This window comes from Cygnus atratus, chromosome Z, assembly GCF_013377495.2.
Source record: "Cygnus atratus isolate AKBS03 ecotype Queensland, Australia chromosome Z, CAtr_DNAZoo_HiC_assembly, whole genome shotgun sequence".
Lineage (NCBI taxonomy): Eukaryota > Metazoa > Chordata > Aves > Anseriformes > Anatidae > Cygnus > Cygnus atratus.
The window spans coordinates 78,207,081-78,230,411 of record NC_066396.1 but is presented as its reverse complement, the minus strand read 5'-3'; the positions used below and the strand labels follow the sequence as shown (position 1 = coordinate 78,230,411).

General features: G+C 38.6%; 1 protein-coding gene across 2 annotated transcripts in view; it reads left to right on the top strand.

The window, feature by feature from the left end:
• The window catches only part of EDIL3 (EGF like repeats and discoidin domains 3), a 269,638-nt gene that overhangs the window by 193,079 nt on the left and 53,228 nt on the right, over positions 1-23,331 (top strand). For both annotated transcript variants that reach the window (XM_035563213.2, XM_035563212.2), the window contains 2 exons: positions 18,570-18,725; positions 19,852-19,996. In XM_035563213.2, coding sequence (XP_035419106.1) covers positions 18,570-18,725; positions 19,852-19,996 — 301 coding nt within the window. The remainder of the gene's footprint in view (positions 1-18,569; positions 18,726-19,851; positions 19,997-23,331) is intronic.

The window sequence follows — 23,331 nt, the reverse complement described above, 5'->3', positions numbered from 1 at the left end:
CCCCTTTGTGGGCTGGATTTCTCTGCCAGCATCAAATGACTTTGGTATAAGTCATGAAGCAGCAGAATGTAAAATCTTGTGGCTGTATTTTAATGAAGGTAATGATTGCCTAGTGATTGCTGTAGGTCTTCAGTTTTGTGATATTTTTATTATATCTGAATTAGGCTAAGCTTTAGCGTCTTCAACTGTTAATTAAAATGATGCCAGATACTCGTGGAAAGAAACATGTCTACTAATCACTACAGTCAACATGTGAATATGGTGCCTCCCTTCCAGTGAACCCACCACGGGAAAAGGAGAAGACAGTACCTGAGCATCTTATCCACCAGCACTGAGATGAGCTGTCCGTATGTCCCCTGGATGTGTCAGATAGACTTTTCTTGAACCTACCTACCTTTGTGTGCATCGCATAATTTTTATTCAAGTTTTCATGCTGACTGCCATTTGCAATTTTCCAGAGGGATTCCCAGATGTTTGGGGAAAAAGTGTACAGGATTGCCTGTTCATTTTTCTTGTTTGGAGAACAGGCACAAAGCACTGTTTGATGAAGTTCTCTGGAGCTGGTGTGGTGAGAATGCTGGGTTTTGTCAGTTCTGAAAAATGAAGCCTGTGTTACTGTTTGTTATTCACTGCAGACTGAAAACACAAAGGTCCTTCAAAGTATCTTAAGTCAGTTTTCTTCTTACTAGAGGGGGTTGGGAAGTTTGTGAAATTTATATATTGAAAAAGACCTGGAAAGAATAACACAAAGGGACTTGAGAATTATGTTTGCAGGAGTGGAAAGCTAATGTAGCTAACCGATAATGAAAAATGTCCATGTTACATTAGCTTTTGGGGCTGCTTCAGGGTGTGGGCTTTTTTAAAAAATCTGGAGAAAAGAGTCAGAATCATTTAGCACTGGCCCCCTAGACATGGCTGTAGTCGAAGGTGACCTGGATGCAGACTGCCTGCAGCCATTTGCTTCCATGTTGGTACAGGGAAGCCAGCACCCGTCATCGAGGCAGCTCTCAGAGAGCTGGTCAGGTTTCTACCCAGACCATAATTATGTGTGCCTTGGACTTTGCTCCCAGGGAAGTCTTCTCTTTGCGCTTACCTGGAAGGAAGGTTGGACCAAAGGAGAAAATATTTCTACAAATTTCAGCCCAGGGCATGAGGTTTGAAAAATCAGTTCCTTTTTTGGAGTTAATGACCCAATCTAGGTAGTGCCAATCCCCTGCAGGTTATTCTGTAATTTTGACAGCCCTAGTATGTAAGGACTTTCTAAAAAGCTAATTAAGTGATATGATTAATGTGTAGTAAGCTCCTAGCATTCCTTTCTTTTTCTTCTCATTTTTCCTCAGAAATAAACTTTGGTTGTAGTTTTCACAGAACTTTGCAAGTGTTTTTTTTTTTTTTTTTTTTGGAGTTCAGAGTTTGCAATATTAAAACAATTTTAAATCTTAAGAGGATTTTTTTTTCCTTTTCTGATGATTTTTCATCTTAAAACACCTGGAGAGAGAAATCTAAATTTGATAGGGAGATGATACTTGTAGATAAAAAGTGATCTTTAGTGTTCTGGAGAAATCCTGTTTTGATTTGGCAAGGATAAAGTACTTCACAAACTCACATCTTATGCACTGCGTAGTAGTCCTTTACACTGGAGCCCTGTATGGTTCTTCAAGCCTGCAATATGACCCCTGTATGGGTGAACAGTTTATGCTGAGAGAAGAGGAGCACAGAAGTCCCGTATCCTATATTTGCACAGCTTCCATAATGGCCAGGGAGGTGCTTCTTCAGCAATTGTGGAAACATAAAAAGACAGGGTACTTGGATGTGCTAAGTTTCTGGATAACTTCCTTCTGCTCTTGTGGGAGAAGTGCTCCTAACAACAGCTTACTCTTACTTTTACTTTCTTGACCGTCTCACCAACTTCAACCTGGATCATATTTTAGAGGGTCTGTGTATGGGACCTTCTCCACGTTGGTCTGGGAGATGGAGCAGCTGGTCCAGAATATGGCACTTTGAAAAACAATGTGAAAGTATGACAGAAATTAAATGGAAACTTTGAAACCAGAAACTACATTTTCAGGAAATGTAAATTTACATTTAATGCAGTGAACCTGAAGCTGTAGCCTGTTACTCTATTACAGTTTCTAATGCTAGATAAATCCTAGAGGAAGCTGTTGGATAATGGGCAAAGTCCCAAAAAATATAATTACGTAAAGGCCCATACTTATTTTTGCCTTGTTCCATCATCAATTTTCTTTGTCATTTAATTTCTTTATTTAGATGCAGCTTGACAAATGAAAGGTTTGAGTGCTGTGGTTATAACTCACTTGTAATGAGTGCAGGGTTTTTTTTCTCTAATCTTTCAGGTGTCTGACACACATGAACTAATTAGTATGCAATTTCATTTTCCCACATTCTCTAAATGACCTGAAAATTGAAATTGCCATTTTAAATTTACACTCTCCACATGTAATTAGTAATGGCACTACAATGCTTGTAATTGGCTTGTGATTTAAAGGGTCAGTGACCATGTTTTTGAAAGCAAATTAAAGTCAAAGTCATATCTCCCTTTTAAAGTTCTGCTGACCTCTGTTTCTCCGCATAGGTTGACACTCTGATAAAACAACACCCATGTGTATCGTTCACTGCTTTACAAGTAACACTAACTTTTAATGTTTTCAAATACAATGAGAAAAAATAAATAAATCTCATTGTTCTTCTGTGTTTCCACAATTCTGTGTTTCCTGAATTGTTTCATCTGTCAAAATGGTCACTTTGTCTGTTCTGTTAATATTCTTTTTTTTTTTTCTTTTTTTTTCTTTTTGGAACTCCTTGTTAAAAGAGCACTGATTTCTCTTTACCCTTTTGTCCTTTTGCATTCATGGCTTTAAAATATGCTCCTTCTTTTAATTCTGATTCCATTTTATCTCTACTCCTTCCTTCCACATAGTTCATATCTATGTTCTTTCCTTTGACATAGTTTGTGTTATATTTTCTCAAGGCAATATAGAGATGGCCATGGCAGGGTTGTTGTTTATATTCTCTCTCTGCCATATCCAAAGTCATTTTAGATGCTTCAGTGGAATGGATCAAATCCTAAATTATGATTCTGACTCTCGCATACTTACCTTCAGTCATCCCTCTTCCCCTTCTTGTCACATTTTCTCTGTTTGTACCATTTTCCTTCCCACTCATGACTGTTTCTCTGTACCATGGTCTGCTGTCCTGTGATGTAATGGTAATATTTTAATAAGAACTGCTAATCTCTAACAAAAACCTGTAACAGGACCTTCTGAATCTGTCTCCTCTTTAGTGATATCTAACCTATAGATCCATGCCTAAACATTAGATTTGTTCTTCTCCTAGTTTCACTAACCAAAGCTTATATTTAGTAACTCATCCAAACCTTGTATTTCTTAACTCATTTTTATTCTGTTCATGGCTAATTTACCTTTTCCTCCCACACAACATTATCCTTTTTTGTATCACTGCAGTTATTATTCCTGTAATACACAAAGACTTCAGCCATGATGGATATACAGAAAACACATGAGCTGGAATGTCATGAAGAACACCATAAGACAAGATAAAATAGTTCAGTATAAACAGCAATGTAAGGAATGGTGTACACTACCAAAATAGATAAGTCGTGCAGTTAAGATGTGTGAGTAACTTTGGTAGAAAGGTGCACGTGGAAGAACCATGCTCAGGGATTAGAGAGCAAGGTGGGTGAATATTGCTTTGTCAGATAAGAGCCTTGTTTCTTCAGACTTCTGGAGGGGGTATGACCTTTCTGTTCTGTAAATAATATTAGTGCGTTGGTATTACTCATTAATATATGGCTGATCCATAGATCAACCTTTCTAAAGGCTGATTGGCCCAAGAACAGTAGTACTTACGCCAACTATGTCAGGGAGCGTGGAGCAGCAGAGCCACAGGCTGGGCTGACTTAAATGCTGAACGTACCAGGGAGCCCCAGGAGCATCAACCTCAGAAATATGTCAATTTTAGAATGAGATAAGAAGGTGGGTGAAGGCATACAAGAGATACAGGGTGAAATGTACTAGATTTCATGCCAGACAGCAAGAATCTGAGTGTGCAGTGAAGTTTTGACTAATGGAAGAACAGAGTAAATTTGTTCCTGGTCTTGGCTGTGGCTGCTTGATTAGGGAAGAAGTGGAAAAGATCAGTGCCTGCTGGTGGCCCCATAATTGCTGCTGCTGCTGCACAACTGGGCTGTCACATCTGAGAACAAGAGATCCTGTAATTTCTGCTAGTCTCATGACTGAGAAGAGGATCCCCATGAGGAGTAAGCCTGGTAATTGCAAAAATTGTAATGGTATTTGAGAGACTACCACCTCTTTTTTAAAGTGCTTTGGGGACTTTTGGATATAGAAATTGTTTTTACAAGGTTGATATTAATCCAAAGGCACAGAGAGCAGATATGGGCATACATTACATCCAGAGAATACTAAGAAAATGAACTAATCACTGTGCATCACACCATAGTGTGGAAACTGGTTGAACATGTAAACTGTTGCTGGAGATTGTTGTATATAAATGTAAGTTATTAAATAGAAATATATAAAACTGTATATATATTTAGTTATCCGTTATTAAAATAGCACAAACCATTTCTCCAGAGACATCTGCATGGTTACTAATTTGCTTTTAAATAAAATATTCAAATATTTTATTTTATTACTATGAGAAGGAGGAGGATTTGTTTACCAAACAGCTGGACCGCTCAGCTTGATTGTAGAGTCAAAAAATGGGGGAAAAAAAGGTAGTTCAGGTTGAATGGGTTTGTTTTTTTTCTCTTTCCTAGCTTTTACAGGATACAAAAATATACAAATACTTAGTTTGGGATTAGATTGAAATACTTTTTCACCTTAGAATAAGTCATCCCTTTCTAGCTCTATATTTTACTTTTTTCCTTTCTTAGGTCATTTCTTAAATGTCAGATATTATTTTGAAATGGAAAGGCTAGAAGTCTTATATAAAATATATTAAAGCAAAATGTTACAGCAATTTTCTAATTTGTTCCCTAATAGCTTGTCTGAAACTACATGCTAAAGTTTAGATGAAACTCTAGATGAGATATTACAGTTTTAGATAGATGAGATATTACAGTTTGATGGAGAAGATGCCCAACTTTTAATTAGTAATCTGAATATATTAGTGTTTTGGTCTAAAACAAAATAGTTGGTTTTATTTACTTTTCCCTTCACAGTAGATCCCTTTTAAATATTTATTTCTTTTTAGTATCTTCTGCCTTTTGCAGTTTTCTTTTTCTAATTTTTCTTCATTATATTTCTCGAAAATGTGATTAGATAGTCTTCCTACTGAGACTCTAAATAAAAAGGTGACCTGTAGAAGGAGATCTACACCAGCAGATTCTGGGTAAAACTTTCCCAGGCCCCCTGTGTAATTTAGAATTGCAAGGTCAGCTAAGTCTAGTCAGTCACAGAAATGTAGTTCTTGTATAACATGTTCCCGCAGCAGAAATCAGAGGGATTAATTAGGGACCAATGCAGTGGGCGTCCCATGAAATGCATGGAAATGTTCATCGTCCTGCAGGGTGTGCACAGAGCCAGCAGTCTGTATGGGAGATGGCAGTGTTCACCCAGAAAAAACAGAACACTACAGCATTGCCCGTACACAGCATTCACTAAAAATGTCTCCAAGGACTAAATCATACGTTGACATGTTACTGGATTTGATGTTTAAAATCAGCAGGGTAAGACAAAGATTGTGCATGATAGTGATTAGGATACTTGTTTGAGAGGATCCAAAGTCCAGTTTCTACACCAGAAGCACTTTATTTAGTGATTACTGATGCTTTTATAAAGTTTTTTTTCTTTTTCTTTCTTTTTTCTTTTAATTTGTTTCTAAATATATTGGAACATTGTTTCAGTTCAGTAAATTTTATTTATTTATTTATTTATTTGTGGCTTTTTTTTTTTTTTTCAAACATGGGTGTCTCTCACAGTACCTGCAGCTTCAATCCCACCTCTGGTTCTCAGACTCCCTGTTTTTTTTGGTCTTACGGCCCCTCATACTGGCATTATTCTTTGTGTGCATGTGAATCTCACAAACCTACTCATAACTATTCTGACACATAAAAAAAATTACTTATAATAAAGGCTTTATAAGTTTCATCATTCTTATCCTAAATGCACAAAAAAATATATATATATAAATTGATTTATTTATTTATTTAAAAAAAAAAAAAACACGGCAAAATTAGCAGCTTCCACATCAAGAACTTCCAAAGAGCAAGTATACACCAGATGATAGCTGTTTGCTAATAAAATGATAAAACCTAAAATACACAGAGGTCTTGCAGAACATTCATTTAAACATCTGCTAGTAAGGGCTCTAAGCAAGCTACCATCTGTCAAACCATTCATTTTGTCAAAGTTCATTTCCTCATTCATGAGTACTGTTGTATCAGCTTCAAAAAATACCTGTCATCATAGATTAAATATTTAATATTACTTAATATAGCTCTCAGCTTAGTATAATGTGGCCAAGTGAACCTTATGAAATACGATCTGAGAGTCATCATGTACGGTGATTTGAACCATATAGAAGGACTTAATCTGGTAAGTTAAATGCTGAAAAACATATTTAAGCTCTTCATTTTTTGTCAACAATCCAAAATTTTGCTTAGTATTAAAATATTCCTTGGGGAATATCGACAAGTGACAGTAAGTACCTGAAAGTCCTTGACAGGAGAGAACAGAAACTAATAAGGAACGTGCAGTTGAATTCAAAGCAGCTCCACGTAGGACCTATGAACTACAGGAATTAGTAAATATCTTCAAATGGTCAAAGTTTGCCGTAAATTCACTGACTTCAGTGAACTCAATACCAATGTCTGCAAGCTGCAGATCTCCCTCAACACCGATATGTTTAGCATAGTCTAAAAATGCTGTTTATGTTCTCAGACAAGAAAACAAAAGGACTGGAAGCCTATTTCCTAGTCTAATCATCCAGATACTCCCTTGTGTCCCCTATCTTGGTGTCTATTTGATATTATCTTAAATCTCCTAGTTTCATTCTTCATACACACAAACACCCACACACAGACATATTCAAACAACTTTTGATTGAGATTTCAGAGATACAAAAGCAGCCAGTTCAGAGTTAGCATTCCCATGGCAACAGAAACTTGATGCTGTTATAAACACTATCCATAACACGCTCTGTCAGCCCGCGCACCAGCTTTCCTTAATAACTCCCTGTAATATGGCTGAACGACTGAAGGAACAGTACTTTTAAATGCATTGTTTTATGTTTCTATGACACCATCTATTTTGACCCAAGGATTTTTTACATTTACCATCCTGATATTAAAAGTCATCAAAGCAGCAAGTGGTGGCATGCTGAAATGATCATATCCGTGTCTGTCTGGTTCCTTGTGCCAATAACAAGTTGCATGTGGAGGTGTCCCTGTGCCTACATGGTGGCTTGCCAGCTGTAATGGAGCTCTGTGTGGGCATCACAGTCCCCCCGTGGGGACAACAGCGTCTAAAACACTTAGATGATGCTGTGCTGGTGTGTGATAGTCAAAAATGCCGTATTTTGTGTCGTAAACATTCACTTTCAAAACCAGCAGGCCAAATGATCCTTACTTACAGTTAGGCTTCTGCCAAGTCTGCCTTCTAGAAAAGAACTGGTTCAAGTTACTTCACTACAGCTAAAGTTCAAGAAAAAGTACAGTTACATATGAATATATTAAGATACATATATATTTTTTGCTTGATACAGAGACATGTATATACACTTACTTGTGTGTCGATGGCCCCAGAGCAGCACATGGGTGCTGAGTTCATATGATATGTGACAGAAGTTTCCACTACGGTGGAAATAGAGTCAAAGCTCTGACACAGCCCCAGCTTTACAGACTCATGCAGTCCCTGTCTGCACCTTGGAATTTCTCTGCAATTTTAGAGGTGGTGGAAAATAGTTATGGTCTTATATAGGCTGTCGGGAGTATAGGAGTTGCCAGCACCATGATACAAAAGCAGGAAACAGGGTCTGAAGTAAACCTGTAGGCCTCTGCTGGAAATGGTGACCTGTGCTTGTCATCTCAAAGACCTTCTAATTTCACTGGAACTTCAGTTCTATGGACTGAAAAACAGGAGTGAGCTTTACTCTCACATTCTTCTAACCTTCTTTCTTCAAGAGTGGTGAAGATAAAGAGACACTGTTCAAGTCTCTTTTGCAGGGGTTGGGGAAGCAGAGTTCCTCCCACTGTAAGTGAAGAGCAGGTTTGAGACCACCTGATGAAACTGAACAGGTACAAGTCTGTGGGGCCTGGTGAAATGCATCCCAGGATCCTGAGGGAACTGGCTGATGTAGTCGCCAAGCCTCTCTCCATTGTATTTGAAAAGTCCTGGCAGTCAGGTGAAGTCCCTGGTGACTGAGAAATGGGAAATATCACTTCCATTTTTAAAAAGGGTAGAAAGGAGCACCTGGAGAACTACAGATCGGTGATCCTCACCTCTGTGCCCAGGAAGATCATGGAACAGATCCTGCTGGAAGCAATGTTTAGGCACATGCAGGACAAGGAGGTGATCTGAGACAGCCAGTATGGCTTCACCAAGGGCAAAGCATGCCTGAACAATCTGGTGGCCTTCTGTGATGGAGTAACTGCATCAGTCAACAAGGGAACACTGACCAATGTCATCTGCCTGGACTTCTGTAAGGCCTTTGATATTCCCACATAACATCTTGATCCCCAAATTGTAGAGAGATGGATTTGAAAAGTGGACCATTCAGTGGATAAGGAATTGGCTGGATGGCTGCATCCAGAGAGAGTCTGCCTGCTACTCTGCCCTTGTGAAGCCCCACTTGGAGTGCTTCTTCTGAGTCTGGTACCCCAGTACAAGAAAGCCTGTTAGAGCAGGTCCAGAGGAGGGCCACAAGGATGATCAGAGGGCTGGAGCACCTCTCCTATGAAGTCAGGCTGAGAGAGATGGAGATGTTTAGCCTGGAGAAGAGAAGGCTCCAGCAGACCTCCTTTTGGCCTTTCAATACTTATAGGGGGCTTATAAAAAGATGGAGAGCAACTTTTTGCTTGGCAGATAAAGATAGGTCAAGGGGAATGGTTTTAAACTAAAAGAGGGGAGATTTAGATTAGATGTTAGGAGGAAATTCTTCACTCAGAGGGTGGTGAGGCACTGGAACAGGCTGCCCAGAGACGCTGTGGATGCCCCATTCCTTGCAGTGCCCAAGGACACATTGGACAAGGCCCTGGGCAACCTGGTCTAATGGGTGTCATCCCTGCCTATGGCAGGGGTGTTGGAACCAGGTGGTCTTTAAGGTCCCTTCCAACCCAAGCCACTCTATGATTCTATGAAGTCTGAAGCTCTCAATGAGATTTTTCCAATGTTGAGTTTCTTTTCTTGGTCTATTGGAAAGCCAAAAAACATTTTACATTTTATCAAATCTATTTCCTATCAGCTTTTATAGAAGGAGAAAATATTTTAAGGGAAAATGCAGGGCTAATTAAAATGATAGGAAAGTCTGTTTTTCTTTTTTTTTTTTTTTCTAGGCATCAGGATGCTCAAGGGTAACTTTTTATATTTATATGTTAACTTATTTGTTTATTGGTTGTTAATTTCAAGAAATAATGAAAAATGTGAGTTTGTTGTGATTCAACCAATATTCAGGCAATTTTTTAAGGTTTAGAGGGGATTAATCATTCAAGCTTATTCTTCCTTTTTTGTAATAACATCTGTGGGTGGCAAAATCATGTGGGTGATATAGTCTTTTCAGCAGAAACAAAGCCATCTGCCACCTGTGTGCTTATTAATCTACCTCTTTACTCCACTTGCGTCCATCTAAAACCTTGGCCTTTCTCCCTAGACAACCAGTCTCATAGCAACTAACAGATTATTCTCGAAGATGACAATATGTAGGAAGTATTACTTTCATGTACTCCTATTTTCCCATTTGTATTTCTCCCAAAAATTGTATCACAAGGTGAACAGAGTCTAACAATTGCTCTAGTTATTATCAGCATTACCAGGTCAGTTGGCAAGTCCTAGTTACAACTGGAATTTCAGCATGCTTTGCGTCTTCTGTAAACTGACAATGAAAAAGGCTCTGGACTAACTAGAAAAGTACTTCCAGGTGTTTGCAGATGGGAAGAACAAAAAGATACTATGACCAGCATGATAGGCAGCATAAAGCCAGGCCCATTGGAAAAGAAGGTTTTAAGAGGGTATATGATGATTATGAGGATTATATCAAAATAGGAAGAAAAGGGGTAAGAACGTGTATTTTATGATCTGCGTTATGAAAACTGAAGTATTGCATCACAAGTTTTTTAGGAACTGAAAACACTGTTATGTTACTGGCTAAGGAAGGCTAGCATGTTCCTCATAAACTCTTTGCAAAAAATCCAGACCGAGTTTAGGTTTGTAGCATCTCCTAAGGCTGGCATAGCCAAGATGACATAGTAAAGCAGGTCTGTCCTTTGCATAGCCCATAACAATCATGTCCTGTGAAAGCACTCTTCAGTGAAACTCTTCCCCTTGTATCTACTCTAGTTATAAACTGCATAAAACGAAGAAGGGGTAGTGAACTATGGTTAAGAAGTGCTCTCCACACCTGTTCATACACCATTTGGTATCACTGCTATCACTTACTGGGTGTATTCTGGTGAAAGAACTAAGTAGCTTCAGTTTCCTTGTGTGTTAAAATAAGCTGGGAACATGCAAAACCCCCAGCAGAGATACCACATTGCCAGGGAAGCGTTAATCTCCTGCATGCTCTCAGCTATTCCAGTTTTTGCTTCAGCTTCCATCTTCCAGTGGATGCATTTAATTTCAGGTTTAGCTTTTTTTTTTTTTTTTTTTTTTTAACATTTAAAGCTAATGAAGAGATTTTCTTCAACAGACCTGTCATTTTCTAGCACATTTCCCTATAAGTCTTGGCTTGAGAAGATACAGGACCTAGGCAAGGCATGCTGAAGTCCAAAATGGGCATTCTTCCCAGTTGTCCTTGTTGGGCTTCAGAGCAGATCATATTTGTTACCAGAGTTTTTACTTAAAAACATATTGAACGGATGCAATAGAAAATACCTCTGGTATTTGTCAAAGGCAAGTTAAAGAGCTTTAACTGAATATATTTGCATGGTGATTTTAAGATTGTACCTTCTGAATTTATTTCTGTTCCCTAAAGAAGAGGGTTTTCATGTAGGATTAAAAGAAAAGGGCATGTTTGTTTCTGTGCCCTGAGCCTGTCATCTTACTTCTAAACTCTATGAGCCATCGATCAATTGTATTTTACATGTGGAAATACATCTAGATATTTTCTTTGACAATTGTTTTTATTTACACATTCTTTGACTGGTACTTTAAGAATTATTCTAGACAATTTGGGGAAGTGCTTTTTTTGTTTGGTGAGTTGGTTGGTTTGTGGTTGGGTTTTGGTTTGGGTGGTTTTTTTGTTTGCTTGTTTTGTTTTGTTTTTGAGATATAAGCATGCCAAAGAAGTGGAAAGGATTCCAAAGTTCAACGTATATGAAGGAATTAATAATAGCAATAAACAATTTTAGTGTTTCTTAGCTAACCTTAAATTGCAGGTAGTTAATTCCCATTTAATCAGGAATTTGTAAATGAGATGAAATTTTACAGGGCTTCAGACCTCTGAGCAATGTGAGACTGATTATGGACCTCTTTTTGAGATGACAGGCTAAAAATGCCAGTATTTGAATAATTCATATCATCCTGTTAATGACATTCATAACAACTACCTTTGGGACTAAAATAATGGCTTAATAAGAAGAAGAAACAGACCAAGCAAGTTTTTAGTCTGTCTAATTATGTAAAGTCTCTGAGGCATAAAGTGAAAGTTCTCAACAAAAGCCAAATGAAGTGAGTGCTTTTTGGTAATATTCATAATGTACGCTCCTCCAATATGAATATTACAGTTTGGTCCAAACAGTCCCTGTATTTATGTTTTCTGTACAAGTGGGTTTTGATCTATATTCTGATCCTTCTACGGACATAGAAATTAAATTAATGGGACAATTTATGCCACTGATTCAGCGTTCCTAGCCTGAAACATAAATAGTCTAATTGAAGAAAGCAAAGACATTGAGTTACTTTTAGATGGTTGGCTCAGACTAAGCTGTAAGTGAGTACAGGGAAGACTTGAGAGCCATTTGTTGTTACCATATGGGAAAAGAGTTGGGTGAGGCATATTGAACAACAGGATCAGGAGGGTAAGTTTACAGAGGATTTGGTATGAAAGTTGTGAAGAGTCTTTGCTGGATCTGCATCCAGGTCAGTGAAACAAAGAGAGTTTGAGATCTGAAATAATGGGGTATTTCATCAATTTGCCTGCAAGGTACAATCCCACAATCATAGTTGGAATTACCTTTTGTAAAGTGACATATAGCAAATGACTGTGTTTGTTCTTCCAGACTATCACAAATTTAAGATAAAACAAGTTGGCTTTTCACTATGTAGCTAACTCCCATTCCAGAACAGAAGCAACAGCTGGAATGCCACCATGGATAAATCACTGCCTTACCTCATCTGGATGCTAGTTAGGACTCATATCACTGGTACTATCCTGACTGCATTAATTCCTTCAGCTAAACCTGGAGAAGCTCTGCTAAAAGTGCTGGTTCGGAGAGTAACAAAAAGCCACACACAGGCAAGATATACAAGCACTTTACATTGAGGCGTGGTGATACTCTGCAGCAGGGAATATAATAGGAACTGACCTGCTCTGGCCATCCTGAACCTCATCACATGCTGAGTCCTGCACTGCAGGCCCTGCTTCAGACATGCCATCTGAGTGAAACAGCAGTGTTCATCATGTTCAGGGCCCCTGGCTCTCGAAGACTGAGAGGGAATCATAGGAGGGAGCTTTCAGGCTCATTACATTTCACAGTATTGCAGGAATCATGTCAGGTTACTCCTTTCCTGAGTTTATTACAAACATTTCCATTGGCAAGTATCCATGTTTCTCATCAGCATATGCTTCTGTGGGAGCTTTCTATCTAGCTTTATCAGAATCATGACTTTAAAAAAAATAAATTTCAATCTTTCAAAAACTGATGAAATCATCAGGGAAGCATTGCTATAGTAAATCTTTGTATGCCAGTATAGTCCTGATCAACCCTATTTTTACATCAGCAGTAGTGAAGGTTACTGAAAAAATATATGCTTTGTGCCAGAAAGGATGGAGAATTATTTATAGTAATGCTACTGTATCTCATAACTGAACTAGGTAAACATCACAGTTCTTTGTAAATTGCATTTCAGTTATGAACGAAGCCTCATGAAAAACTACATTTAAAGTTTCAAAGACCCAATGCTTCATGAAGGCTTTAAACTGAGTATGTTTTGGAGGCTTGCTGTTAAGGTATACTTCAGGCAAACCTGTTCTGTACTAAATTTTAGTGGTGTTATTGCTAACAGTGTAGTAACACATGAGAGGATTATAGTTATGTATTCTGGCCAGGAGCATCGCATATGGTGTCTTCCTAAAGTCACTTCATCTTCTCATCCCTCTCCTCCTCTAGTGGATGTAATAATGTAGATGAGACAGATGCAACTGATTTTTTTTAATCTTTTTTTTTGTCAAGTACATAGTTTCTGCACACTGAATATGCTAATATTTGATCACAGATTGCAGAGGAATATGAACTTACATTGATGGTGTCCCTAATTTCTCCTGTTCTGTTACATTGACATATTATGAATGTGACTTTTTTTTTTTTTTCTTCCTACAGTTCTAAGGTTTGTTAAGCATGCTGGGAAGTTATTTTTGTTGTTTATTTTGTGGAGCTCTTTGGACTATTTATTGAATGGTTTCTTGTTTTTATGGGAAAAAACATGTTGTAGTTATCTCCAGTTTTATGGTCCTCCATTTTCTCACACCTAAAAGTGAAGCTGAAAAAGCAACATGCAGATCTGTAGGATTGACTCTGAATCGTCTTTGAAAATAATTGTCTTTGAAGTAATTGTCTTTGCACTGTTTTTAGTTTGTGCAATCTGTAGAAACTTGTAAATTTGCCTTGTTCATATTGACACTTTCTCCTGGGAAAAAAATATTGGTTTTCATTTGTTTTTCCTTTATGATACGGATTTTTTTGAAGTTAAATTCCAGTTACATTTTGATTGCCTACATCTTCATCTGTGTAGACATCTGAATGATTTAGCATCCCAAAACAGATTTGTGTGAGTCATTGCAGTCAAAGACATTAGTGCACCCATGAAAATTGTTTAATAGGTGATTACTGCTACAGAATCAGTGCCGAGAGCAGGAGACATAGCAAGTCACTGTTTCCCCTCCTGCAGAAAAAGGCCACGGCTCTGTAAACTACTGCGATGAGAAAAGTGGTCTAATCATGGAGGTGGGGTGATTGTGGTGGTTAAAAGGAACAAGATTAAATGAAATTTCAAGGGTTGCTGGGAATTTTTTAACTGATAGAGTGCGTTTTGTTCCCCAGCTCTGGGGCATGTGCCACACTCAAGGGAGCACTCCCTGAGTGGTTTTCTTTTTACTTAGTTTTGTCTATATGATGCAGTTTAGGAGGCACCAGGCGACTGGCAGTACACAAGTTCAGCCTTCAGCAATGCGTACAGCACTGAATCTGAGGTACTAGATTTTATCCCTGAGGGCTGTTAAATTGAGTTGGCTGCCAAGTCTGTGCAGTTGCTGAGTTTTTAACTAACTTGCCATACCAGCATAGTGAATTTGCACCATCTATTGTGCAGACAGTGCCTCTTTCTTGTAGAATCAGATTTGGATGGGCTGAAATCAGATTATGGGCTTTCTCTTACAGGTAGTTTTACCCGCATGATTTAGTGCTCATCATTTACTCTTATGTTGTGGTTTAACTCGGCGGGCAGCTAAACACCACACAGCCGTTCACTCACCCTCCCCCCTCCCTCTCTGGGATGGGGGAGAGAAATGGGAAAGTGAAGCCTGTGAGTTGAGATAAAGACAGTTTATTAAGACAGGATAATAATAATAATAATAATAATAATAATAATAATAATAATAATAATATAATGTGTACGAAACAAGTGATGCACAATGCAATTGCTCACCACCCGCTGACCGATGCCCAGCCTATCCCCGAGCAGCCGGCCCCCCACCCCGGCTAGCCACCCCTATATATTGTTCAGCATGACGTCAGATGGTATGGAATACCCCTTTGGCCAGTTTGGGTCAGCTGTCCTGGGTCTGTCCCCTCCCAGCTCCTGCTGCGCCCCTAGCCTGCCCTCTGGCAGGACAGAGTGAGAAGCTGAAAAGTCCTTGGCTTAGTGTATGCGTTGCTCTGCAACAATTAAAACATCAGCATGTTACCAGCACTCTTCTCATCCTAATCCAAAACATAGCAACCTACCAGCTACTAGGAGGAAAATTAACTCTATCCTAACTGAAACCAGGACACTCTAGCAGCAGGAAACTTTTGCATTGGAATGCAAAACCTGTTAGAGGCTGATTCTTTAACTGTGGGTGTTAAGTGGCACCTTGCTCAAGTTTCATCAAACGCTGTGTGCCATGAGGAAGTACGGCAGCAGGCATCCTTTACTAAGATCTCTCTGCATGTGCACGTTGCAGCTGCAGTCCCCCAAGTGTGCTGGGTGAGTGAGATGCTGTTCCCCGGAGCCAATTGCAGCACCATGCACATGGGCTGCCTGCCAAGCCTGAATCTGGTACTCTCAGAGTAACCTTAGATGTAAGCCAGGCTAGGAGAACTGATCAGGCTTTTCAGCTCTTTCCTCAAACTTCGTGCAAGTATATTCTTCTTCCAAAGTCATTGTCCTGCACTAGTACCTAAATTACTAGGGCAAGCCCCTCAAAGTACTGGGGATCTTCTATCATCCTTGATTTGCCTGGTTGCTCTAGGTGATGACAAGGGGTCTTTTATAACCAAATAAGCTGTTGCCTTTTATAAAACAATATGTTTAACTCTTCTTCTTACCGTGTTGATTTTCACCTCTTCGTTTTAAAACACTGTCACCCATATAAATAGAATATATAACTTCCTATCCTAAATCTGTATTTCTGTTGTATCCACAAAGCAGAGCATCCCAAGCTGTTTCTCTTAACAATTGCCACAGAAAAATGCATTTGAAAATGCTTTTAGTGCTACAAGAGCTAGTTCACATTTCACATTGGGAAGAAACTGTGCTTCCCACTGAAGTACATTAAGTAAGAAAGATTTCAGCACCAGCTTCATTATAGTCATTGCACAGTTCTAATAGTTTGTGTTTTGCTAGGCTCTGACTTGAGAAATTTAAAACACATAAAGGAACCCAGACACAAAGGGCCAATTAATTCCTGGTGAATCCATATACACTGAAAGGAGCTACCACAGGCATGAAGTTAGCCCCATGACAGTTTTCTATGCAAGAAAGCTGTAGGGATTTGAAAGTGTTTTTCTTCCTCCTTCACCAGGATTTTCCTGCAAACATTGACAGAATTTATAGATCTAATTGCAAAACACACTGTCCTGTTTTTCTTTCCTAAGTCATTTCAAGCTCAATATTGTTTAAATCCAGAGCTCAGTTTATGATTCAGAGTACGATTCCTGATTGAGAAAGCTTCTAAAAGGAAGAAAGCCTCTTGAGGTGCAGTGGTTGATTTGTTGTGTATTAGAGTTGGAGGCTGGGGCATGGAGAGGAGCCAGTGTGGTAATAGACTATACAGTGGCTAAAACCGTGGTTTCATTAGAAATTATTCTTTCCAAGTAACGAGAAAAAATATCTTCTACATAAATTCTCGTTAAAAAAAAAAAAAAAAAAAAAACTTTGTTAGATCATTATCTGGGAAAAATAAAAATAAAAATTGAGAGTGAACCTGAAAGAACATTAGATACATGCATAACTAGATCAAAGAAAAGTTATTTGGTATTGGGGTATCTCCCATGCTGTCTTCCTTTTCCCAAACAGTGAAATTTGAAGACATTTCTTGACTGCATATCTAAAAAGCAAATTGTAAATGACTGTTATGTTTGACTGTACTTTCCAATTTGTATTTGGAAATGGTATCCACTTTACTATTATAAATATAGTAAATATATGACAAATTTTTCTATGTTGCCTGTTTGTAAATAATTTTAAATTCCATATACAGAGTGAAATCTGCAGAAGAGACATGAGAAACATTTGTGTCCGTCCATTTACTATTCTGTGTTAACTACATTTTGAAATGGTATTAGGGGAGCTGATAGTAGTCTCTGAAGATGTTCTCTTACAAAGATATGTGTGCTGTTTTTGTTGTTGTTGTTTGTTTGCTTGTTTTTTGTTTTGTTTTGTGTGCATTTTTTTTTCCCTCTTGGAAACAGGGAATGTGGATGAAAGGTTTTCCAAGACTAAAAAGATCTGAATCTCTTCTAATTAATACCTATCTAAATTCCTGGTATGAGTCCATTCTCCCCATTGCAACTGCAAATATTTCTGAGTTTTCCTGGTATATATGAGAAAGAGCCTGTAAAAATGTGAACTTGTATAGGCAGCTTCTCCTCTCCCAGGTCTAAACTGATAAAACAACCATTGTTATCTTAAAAGTGTATGAGTGTTTATTCATTACTTATGGTGAGAATGTGATAAAGCTACATTGGCGTTTCTTTTTTCCTCGCAAACAAAAATATCAAAAGCCCAACTATTTCAGACAAATAGCAGAGAAACAGCTAGAGTACCTCAAAAGCACAGCAGTAAAATACTGTCTTTCCTCACTTTCCCATTTTATATATAATAAAGTATTTTAACAGTGATGTTTGATCATGTAACCTTCTTAATAGATACATTAGATAGATTACATTTCCAAGTGAGACAAAGTCTTGAGACCACACCATAAAGAATAGAGGGATTGAAGTGTCTTGTCAGCAGATACCTGATCCATCTCTGGCTCACAATACTCCTGTACTGGGGCTGCCATCCCAAATAGTAAGGAGGACACTGTGTCAGCCCTGCTAGCTGGGGAGCAGGGATAAGGAATGTTCATATCTCTTGATAGCCATTGATAATTTGTCATTGACTTCTTTGGGATTAGCATTTCATCCATCATCTTTAGATAAATGAATTTTCAGTGAGAACCAAAGAAAAGTCTACTTATTTGCTTTAGAGAACATCCATGCATTTTTACTTTCATTAAAAAAAAATGTTAATTTGAGCTTAACTCAGGCTCTTACGTAGGGTTTGTATATTGGCCCCTTAGAAGAACAGAAGATTCAGCCTTCGGTAAATTAAAGCACTGTTGTATTTCTTCTTTAGGAAGGAAACACCTAGTAGTACCAGTAAAATTCCATGTCCCAGTACTATAGCAGCAATATCCCATATGTAGTAATGTGTGTGTGAGGGCACGTAACAATATAAGCATAGTACATGCTTTTGTTTGTTTGTTTGTCTGTCTGTGTGTGTATATGATGAATGGAAGATAAAAGTAATTAATTAAGTGCAAAGATAGTGATTTAAATGATACAGCTATGTTTTTTCATTTCTTTGATTAAAAAAAGAGAAGGAACCAAATTAATCTAGGATCAAAATTATGTCCCTCAGATGGTTAGTGATACTGTTGCACCGTCATTTCAGATAAACCTGCAGAAGAAGATGCGAGTCACTGGAGTTATAACCCAGGGTGCCAAGAGAATTGGAAGTCCAGAATATGTAAAATCTTACAAAATTGCATATAGTAATGATGGGAAGTCGTGGACAATGTACAAAGTAAAAGGCACAAATGAGGATATGGTAAGTTAAGTCATCTGTGTATGACTTACTGTGTATGACTGTATATGTCTATGTCTCATGGTTTAGTTGCCTTCAGAAATATGAGATATCTCTAGTAGATAAGCTTAATTACTTGACAGCTTGATATAGGTTGCCTTGTTGTTATGTTTCTTTTTAAAAAATCCAGAGATTTTGACTTTCTTTCTGCTAAGAATTTCTTATTCTTTAACTGATGTTTTTATAAATATTTTGTCCCAAGGCTAAAAAAATCCAGTTTATTACACTTAACTGATTTTAATTTTAATTAGTTTACCAGTAATTACTCATTACTCTGTTTTCAATTTAGTTTTATTACATTGGCAGATTACCGTTAACCCTTAAAAGCATAGAACCCATTCATCAATGCTAACCTCTGTGCTGCACAAACAGTATCATCCAGTGAGAAGTACACATTTACACTTTATAGTTACCATTTATTTTTTGTACAGACTTCTGCATACAAAGCAGCAAAAATTCCTTTGCTGTATAGGTTAAGATAGAACAAAGGCACCTTGCAGGGTTGGACATGTTTTTTTTCTTATGCAGGCAGGAAATTAAACTGCTGGGTGAAAGGTGTGTAGTCAGGGAAGAAAGCAAAATACATACAAAGCATATCTAGTTAGAATGAGGAGTAAAGAGGGAAATGCTTATACGTTTAATTCAGCTCCCGCTGAGATCAATGGGAGGGTTATAGTACACTGCAGTGGGAGCTAGAGCAGGTTCTTGAAGTAGAGGGGGGAAGAGTAAATGTCAATCAGTGCAAATAATTGAAGGCTAAATTGAATAGGGACTATTTAATGCACTAATTAGAAAAGAAGATGTAATTTACTGCATTAGTAGATCGAGTTCCTAGGAGTGACAAGATAAAGGCCCACAGCACAGGTGGCAAATGCACACTGGTGCAAGAAAAGAGTTTTATTTTAGGTTTTGCTTAAAAACTTATATGTTGGGCACTGGAGGAGATAGGACAGCCTCAATCTGCAAAATGCTTGCGGAGAAACATGGAGGACAGGCGAGAAGAAAAAAGCAGGTATTTTGAGGCAGGGCAATCAACTGCACCTCCTGTAGTGCTTCTGGCTTGTTTTATTAAGATGTCACTTTGCCATAGGTGTTCCGTGGAAATGTGGACAACAACACCCCGTACGCTAACTCCTTCACGCCTCCAATAAAGTCACAGTATGTCCGGCTGTATCCTCAGGTTTGCAGAAGACATTGCACGTTGAGGATGGAACTTCTGGGCTGTGAGTTATCAGGTGGGTTCTCTGCAATCACTGTGTCTCTGGGCGTCAAATACAATCATGAAATTGAAGAATCATACAATCATAAAATCATAGAACCATAGAGTAGTTTGAGTTGGAAGGGACCTTAAAGCCCACCCAGTGCCACCCCCTGCCATGGGTAGGGACACCTCCCAGCAGCCCAGGCTGCCCCCAGCCCCATCCAGCCTGGCCTTGGGCACTGCCAGGGATGGGGCAGCCACAGCTTCTCCGGGCAGCCTGAGCCTGGGCCTCACCGCCCTCTGAGTGAAGTATTTCTTACAAACACCTAATCTAAATCTACCCTTTTTTAGTTTAAAGCCATTACCCCTTTTCCTATCCCTACACTCACTGACAAAGGGTCCCTCCCCAGCCTTTCTGTAGCTCCCTTTAGGTACTGGAAAGCTGCTGTAGTGCTGCTTAAGCAAGCACCACATTTTTGTGCCTGTGGCCTAAACTACCTCAAAGTGGTTTCACCACCTGGTGAAATGCAGTTGGCAGGCCTGAGTTTATCCTGGCAGAAATTTGTCTCTTTTTATGTAAGTTACATCAGCAAAAATACTTATCTAAATAATATGAGTGACAGAAGTGGATTGCAGTAGGGCAGTAACAGGGATAGGGTAAAGTGGCAGCTACCCAGTATTGCATTGTAAATCTTTCTGACACCAAAGCTGACCTGAGTCATTTCTCATGAGGACTGGGCGACCACACTGGTGCGTGTATGACATCCTCAGAGGTACCAGAGTGCTTCGGCTGCCTCTGAAGACCACTCATGCTGGAGGCAGAAGTGTTTTGCTGGTCTGCTTTGGACAAGATTTCAGTTTAGATTTGTTCTGTGGGTTTCCAGCAGAAGCAGGGATTGTATCATGTAGCAAAAAGTAAATGAACAAGTGGAACCAATATAAACCCTCTTAAGGTTTGTAGTAGCAGAAGTTATAGCTCAAAAATGTAAAGCTTGACCTCTAGCCACTCTCTGCAAGAACCGTGTTCGCGTACAAATTCAGGAAAGCATGTAAATTTTTTATATTTTTCAAGAGACCAACCTTTTACCAGTGGAAGCTCTCCACTGAATTCACTTAAGAAAGATTTTTATGTGGCTGCCTGTTTACTGTACAAACAATATTCATCCTGTTCACGAATGATATATCAAAACAGCTAGAGTTAAATAATCCTCAGTCGTCTAGTGGCATCAAAACCAGATTCAGAAATGAAAAGTTAATGCATTAATCTCAGTGTAGCCCTTTTCCAATATAGATAGGTTTGAGAGTAAATAGAAAATTCTGTCTAGCTGCTTTAGTCTATCAGATTTTTTTTATGTCTTCCATTTCTGGAACTGCAATTTAGAGTAAGTCCTTGCCGGAATGACCAGGAATTGTTTTGCTCAAAGAACTGTGAAAGCTACTGAAGTGAATTAATTCCAGTGGTCTCCTAACAGTTTCAAGGTTGTCATTTCCTAGAACCCTGGGCAGCCAAGCCTCAACAGAAGCATTTCAATCTTAATGAAAGAGGAGTATAATTATATATAACGGCAGACTAATACACTGTAATTCCAGGTGGTCTGTCTTTCTTAGGCAGAAAAACATGTTGAGATGTCTGGCTTCTTTGACAAGTGCTGGTGCTTCAAAGGGAGTCACTACCAAAAGGACTGAGACTATGTTGCAGCACCAGATCATCCAAAAAGTTAATCCTTCCTTAGTACAAATTTCATCAAAATGTTCAATATAATCTGCTATAGACTCATAAATCCCTTTACTTGAAAGGACCCGTGGTCAGATCTTATTGAAAATCATGATCAGTGCTTGTATAGTTGGCCATCAGTAAATCAGTCATTAATTTGCATGGTTTTGTGTTCCTGCCTTGCCTGTGTTTTCTACATCTCTGTGTTGTAAATTCCCTTTCTACCATAGGGTATTCATTTATGGGGAGCCAAAGATCACAGCTACTGTTTATTAGAATGCCTTTATTCATTAAGCTGTTATTAGCATTAACATCAAACTTTCAACAGCAGATAATTTCACACAACATAGTCACTCACTCATGCAATTCACTCACACTCAAACATCTGCATATGGTAGGCACTGCCTTCTTGCAGGTGGTCCACCGTTGATGCTGGTGTGTTTTGGTGGGCATGGGCAATTTCAATGAATTCCTAATGTTCTGAGTTTGTCACTTCTTGCAGAGGAAAGTTAGTCCCCAGCACTAAGCAGGGGACACTTACACATAGCATCTTCTGAGCAGGTAATTTTTTTCTTTTGGTCAGTTGTTTTCTGGTAAATATTTCTTCAAGCTAACAATATCTAAAAGCACTTTCACACAAGGAGCCTTTTTAATATTTGCATTTAACATTAGATTCCCCTCCCCTTTTTCATATTCAGTAGTATCTACTCTGGAGAGGAATTCTATATTCATTAATAGTAAGAATTGTTTTAAATGTCTTGATTTTCAGAAAATAAAAAATATCACAGTGTTAACATTATAAACACAGATTTTGCCAGTTCTTCATGAGTCCTCATCCAAGATAAGATGCATGTAGACCTTCACATGCAGAAGCATTTGCAGTTTTGCCTCTGCTATTGCAGACATTTAATATTTCTGTTGGAGTGCTGAGCTTTTTTGAAAGAAGTTCTGTATGACGGCAATGTACAGGACTCAGAAGACTAAAATATTGTGCCATCAGAAAAGACAGCAGAGAATAATCTCCATGTGGATCCTTTCAATTTTCAGACCCTAATCCACACTTTCCCAGTGTTTAGGTTCCTCATTAGTTCACTGCTCCTTTTTCACAGGGGTAGGCCAAATAAGGTTTCTCCAAACTTAAACCTAGATGGGTTTAAACGTACACAGTCACCAGTTACCAATTATCACAGGTGGTGATATTCAAAGCATCTGAAACGTTTTGTCCTAAGATGCTCCTCTGAGCTTAGCCACAAGTGGGTCTACATCAGTTCTCATTGATTTTAACAGGTTGTAGAAAGGGAAGAGGAGGTTTAATCCTTTCAAAGGAACAATATGAAGCAAATTGAAAGAACATGCAGTACAGTGGAGATGTCTCAAGGAGTTGTGAGCATTATTACAAATACACTTCTGTGACAGATGCCTATCTACAGACACAAAGTTTTGTAGCAGTTTGATGATTCTGTTGTTTGTGCTATCAATAAAAGCTCACCTCTCGAAAAATAAAAACAAAAACTAGTCATCATATTCCATGCAAGGTGCCATGGGAAGTGACCATGTGTGATCTGCTGCTGTTCTGCCACCCATGTACATCAAGGTTATCTGTTTCAGTTTTCCTTGTTCTTCTCACTTTCTCCACTTATTTGCAACAACCATCT